This window comes from Sprattus sprattus (genome assembly GCF_963457725.1).
Source record: "Sprattus sprattus genome assembly, chromosome: 2".
NCBI lineage: Eukaryota > Metazoa > Chordata > Actinopteri > Clupeiformes > Clupeidae > Sprattus > Sprattus sprattus.
Window position 1 is genome coordinate 28,902,720 of NC_137921.1, and position 5,716 is coordinate 28,908,435.

The 5,716-nt window shown below is 46.4% G+C and overlaps 1 protein-coding gene across 1 annotated transcript in view; it reads right to left on the reverse strand.

Moving 5' to 3' along the window:
- Positions 1–305: 305 nt before the first annotated feature.
- LOC308360410 (uncharacterized protein C1orf21 homolog) overlaps positions 306–5,716 on the reverse strand; it is a 35,560-nt gene continuing 30,149 nt past the window's right edge. The window contains exons 4-6 of the mRNA XM_080832323.1: positions 4,486–4,556; positions 1,665–1,725; positions 306–988 (exon numbers count right to left, since the gene is read on the reverse strand). Coding sequence (XP_080688449.1) covers positions 950–988; positions 1,665–1,725; positions 4,486–4,556 — 171 coding nt within the window. The 3' untranslated portion in view covers positions 306–949. The remainder of the gene's footprint in view (positions 989–1,664; positions 1,726–4,485; positions 4,557–5,716) is intronic.

Here is a 5,716-nt window from a genome sequence, read left to right on the forward strand (position 1 = left end):
AGGAGGGCGCTGCACTATGACAGAAGCCAAAGAAAAAGAAATACACATCTCCAAATGGAAATCAGAATAAAATAAAGACAAAATAAAAAATCCTTCAAAAAATCAGAGGAAATATAGTCCAGAGCATCAAAATAAATCCTCTCCCTCCCTCCCTCCCTCCCTCCCCCTCTCGACATTACTCTCTTATTAAAATATGTTTTTCTCTGCTCCCCCCCCGCCCACACACACATACACACACCGGCTTCACCCAAACATCAATCCACAATCAGCCCCCTCTCCTCCCTGCGTCACCCAATCACCCCATCTCAGATTCTCGGTCCAAAAGCCTCAATTGTCTCCTCCATTTCCACGCTCCCTCCATCTCTCTGCTCTGCGACTGTCGCCCTCGGAAGAAAGGAGGGAGCGGTTTGTTTCTTTCCTTTTCTTCCGGTTACATCCTTCTCTTCTGACTTAAGTGGTCCCCTCCTGCTGGTGAGGTGTCCAGAGGATGGGGGGAGGAGGAGGAGAAGATGAGGTGAGGTGATGAAAGGGGTGTGGGGTGAGGTGTCCAGGTGTGGTACGGGTGGAGTTTCTCTCTCACCTCCACCCTGAGTCTGTCCATCCACTCATCCACCTGTCCATTAATTCTTCAATCAATCCCTCCGACTGGCTTTTCCATCCATCACTCCAAAAAAGGGCAGTTTGAGTTTGAGAAAAGTCAAGGGGGTGGGGGTAGGGTGGGGACAAGGGGCAACAGTCTGTAAGGATAATATGTCTCTGTTGAAAACACACACACACACACACACACACACACATCCAAATGCATACATCTCACACTTCTGCACACATTTCCATTCCCTCTCATTTTCTGTCGCTCGCTCTCTCTCACACACGCACACGCACACACTAACACACACACACACACACAAACACACGCACACAGTCAGTAGCAGAGTCAGGGGCCTTGCTGCTATGTTACATCTTCCTCTTCCGAGCAGTAGTCACATCCCTGAGGAGTGTGGAGAGAGAGAGAGAGAGAGAGAGAGAGAGAGAGAGAGAGAGAAAAAGAGAGAAAGAAAGAGAGAAAGAAAGAAAAAGAGAGAGGGTGAGAAAGAGTGGGAGAGGGAGTGGGAGAGAGAGAGAGATGAGGGAGGGAGGGACAGAGAGATGGGGAGAATGAGAGGGAGAGAGAGTGATGGAGAATGAGAGAGAGAGAGATGAGGGAGGGAGAGAGATGGGGGGTGGATTGGGGGAGGGACACAGAGAGACATGGGTTAAGTAACGTTCCAGAGGAGGACCAGGCGACAGCAGAATGATTAACGCTCAAGACAGGCACAGAGATGAGGAGAGCCAGAACTGAATCATCTTGAGAGGCTCTTCTCTTCTCTTCTCCTGTCCTCTCCTCTCTTCTCCCCTCCTCTCCTGTCCACGTGACAGATGCACACACATCCTGGAAGAGCTTCCTGTGAGGAGGGACCATATGCTGCTCTGTCCCTTTAAATGTTCAGTCTCCGCTGCCTCCTCCAGTCATCCACTCTATCCCTCACTCTCACTGGTACTTTTCCCCTCTCTCTCTATCTCTATCTCTCTCTCTCTCTCTCTCTCTCTCTCTCTCCTTCTATCTCTCTCTCTCTCCCTCCCTCTTTCTCTCCCCCTTTCCCTGTCTGGTCCTCCTCCTCCCTCACCTTGTCAATCTTCTCGTCCAGCATCCTGAAGAACTCCTGCTGGCTCTCTGACGTGTGGATACTGGGAGAGAGAGAGAGAAAGAGAGATAGAGAGAGAGAGGGAGAGATAGAGAGAGAGAGAGAGAGAGAGGAGATATAACAGGAGAGAGGGAAACATAAAGAGAGAGGGGGGGCGGAAGGGAGAGAGAGAGGAAGTTAGGGGGAGGAGGAAAAGGGAAGAAACAAACACACCACTAGAATTTTCCATTACAACAAGAACAGAGGACGCACACACACAGACACACACACACGCATACACACACGCACGCACACACACACACACACACACACACACACACACACACACACACACACACACACACACACACACACACATACACAATGCTCCCAGCTCCTGTAGCAGTTTTAGTGGCTGTGCAGGAATTTGTATAATCATTTTATGGAGCCTTCACAGCAGGGAGAACATAATCCAGCACTGTGCTAAAAACAGCTATGACACTGTCCACACTTACTAAAACACACACACACACACACACACACACACACACACACACACAGGATCCCTGCTGTAACAAACAACAACCCTGAACGGTGGAATTAAAGGCTAAAGGCCGATTTTTACTTCTCTGATTCGTTCGTAGAGGGACACTTTGGCACGCCTTGGCAACACCTTCACCCAGGTGTTAACGCCCATCCGAGCCCTCGGAGAGCTGGTCGGAGAGGAACGCTTTTTTCTAACTTTTTGTAGAGAGTCGGAGAGAGTCGGATACCCCCTTGGCTGTGATTGGTCCACTAACGACATTATTTCCCAACGACATCATCACCTACCGAGTCAATGTCTCTCATAAAAGAAAATAATCGCCAAATTCTCCAACAGCGTAATCCAGCTGATTCCAACCACTTTATATAACACTTGTTGTCTATATACATCTCACTCACGGTGTGCGTCGAACTCACTTTCATTAATCCAGCCTACTGATTTTTGTTAAGCCTCCTATCTTGATCTATTTCTTTTTATTCAGACGTTGCATAACTTTCATGACCACAAATATAAATTGGCCAGCGAATTAATTTGTTTCTTAATGTAGAATGGTCGGAGCAAAGCCCCATGGGAAATGGGACAACTCCCGCACAGTTAAACTGTTAAACAAACTCCCGCACATAGGAAGAAGGCTGTTATCCTAAATGGGATTTATTTTATTGTCAAAAACGCGAAGTGGAGTTTATTTACAGCCAACACCATTGTATTACAAACACTGACAACACACACACATAATGAGAAGGTAGCCTACACCTGGCGATTCTCTTGCCTTTAATCTTTCACCTTTGAATAATGTAAAACGTCGTTTTGAAGCCCTGTTGCCGTCCTTATAAATATTATTGCCGTGGTCAATTACTTTCAGCACCAACAGCCGTCGTAGAAGTGTATAGGGCCTTTAAGTATGATCAAATCCTTCTGAATTCGACCCCCCGCCCATTTATTTTCGAGGGCGGAGAAGGTCAGAGAAGGATGCAGAAGTATATTACGCTCATGATGTTATAAAGTGCTACTACAGAACTGCTCATGATGTTATAAAGTGCTACTACTGAACTGATCATGATGTTATAAAGTGCTACTACTGAACTGCTCATGATGTCATAAAGTGCTACTACTGAACTGCTCATGATGTCATAAAGTGCTTCTACTGAACTGCTCACGATGTTATAAAGTGTTACTACTGAACTGCTCATGATGTTATAAAGTGCTACTACGGATCTAGTCATGATGTTATAAAGTGCTACTACTGAACTTCTCATGATGTTATAAAGTGCTACTACTGATCTAGTCATGATGTTATAAAGTGCTACTACAGAACTAGTATTGATGTTATAAAGTGCTACTACTGAACCGCTCATGATGTCATAAAGTGCTTCTACTGAACTGCTCATGATGTTATAAAGTGTTACTACTGAACTGCTCATGATGTTATAAAGTGCTACTACGGATCTAGTCATGATGTTATAAAGTGCTACTACTGAACTTCTCATGATGTTATAAAGTGCTACTACAGAACTAGTATTGATGTTATAAAGTGCTACTACTGAACTGCTCATGATGTCATAAAGTGCTACTACTGACCTGCTCATGATGTCATAAAGGAGCACTACTGAACTGCTCATGATGTCATAAAGGAGCACTAATGAACTATTCATGATGTTATGAAGTGCTACTACTGAACTACTCATGATGTCATAAAGGAGCACTACTGATCTGCTCATGATGTCATAAAGTGCTACTACTGAACTGCTCATGATGTCATAAAGGAGCACTACTGTTGCTGACCATAATGGCCTGCTTCTGGGTCTCCCTGCATTATGAATATGAACACACACATGCATGCACACACTGACAGATGCATTGCACACACACACGCACACGCACACGCACACGCACACACACACACACACACACATTGCATACACACACACGAACATGAACACACACATGCATGCACACACTGACAGATGCATTGCCTACACACACACACACACACACTGACAGATGCATTGACTGCCTACACACACACACTGTTACGAACTACGTTCACACACACACAGTTCAGGTAAGGCTCCGGCTGTTATGTCAAACCACACAGAACCATTTATGGAAACACTCAGGCAAACGGCTCCCAAAGAGAGACACACAATCATACACTCTAGATCACACACACTGAAACAGAGAGTCATGCAGTCATGGTTATAAACACTCACTCACTCACTCACCTCACTCACCTCACTCACTCACGCACTCACTCACTCACTCACTCACTCACTCACTCACTTTGCCTTGTTGGAGTTAACCCCAGTGTTTTCCTTATGCTGTTTGCCCCTGTACTGCATGGAGCTCTTCTCCTGAAAAAGAAACACACACACACACATATGGTAAGCTTGTTTCCTAAAACACACACACACGCACACACACACACCAACCCAGTCCCCCCCCCCCCCAAGCGGTCAGGGGGTCGAGCCTCGACACCGCCAGTAGACTTAATTAGAGCTTGAGACCAGGGCCGTGCCGAGAGGATACACTCACACTCTCACTATCCCCCTCACACAAATACACTCTCTCTCCTCACCCACACACAAATACACAACTATTTACTCACAAATACTGTCACACACACACACACACACAAACACACATTCCCTCTTTCATGCACACACTCAATCACTCATTCTCTTGCACACACTGCACATACACTCTCTCTCCCTCTCACACAAACATACAAACACTCCCACCCACCCCTACTTATCAGTACTTTCGGTTTCTATTTTTCTCACACACACACATGCATGACCAATTTCACACCTGATTATCCTCTTACTCTTACACTCACCCTCTCTGTCACACAGACACACACACACACACACACACACACACACACACCCTCTGTCACACACAGACACCCACCCTTTTGCTTACCCTCACTCTGTCACACACACACTCTCCCTCACCCTCTCTCTGCCACACACACTTCATCACCCTCTCTCTGTCACACACACACACCCACACCCGCACACACACACACACTCTCACACAAACACACTCTCTCAGCACAGTAGGAGCTCCACCTGCAGTCCCACTCCTCTGCTATGAGCTATAGTAAAATACCTATTGTTGTGTTATCCATCAGCCCTGTTGCTTTCAACTAGTCCAGCCAATCAACACGTTGCTTCAGAAGCATGGAAGGTAGGGGTGTAATTTGATTGGCTGTTGAGCTCAAATATTATCAACCGTTGGCCAGACTTGTGGACAGTACTTTTAAAGTCCCGCTGAAATACTGTTTTGACTTTCCTTCACTAAGTGTTTGTATCCCCAAGTGTTTGTATTCCCTGTGGGTAAACTGCATGAAAATGAAGGACCGCATGTCCCAACATGCACCCTGCTGCTGTGAAAAGGGCTCCGTTGATTGGTGTGAAGAACCTGGTGCACCCATGACAAGACTCATGACCGCGACAGGCGTGGGTGTTTCGCCCGAGGAGCTGTTTGTATACGTGTGTGTGTGTGTGTG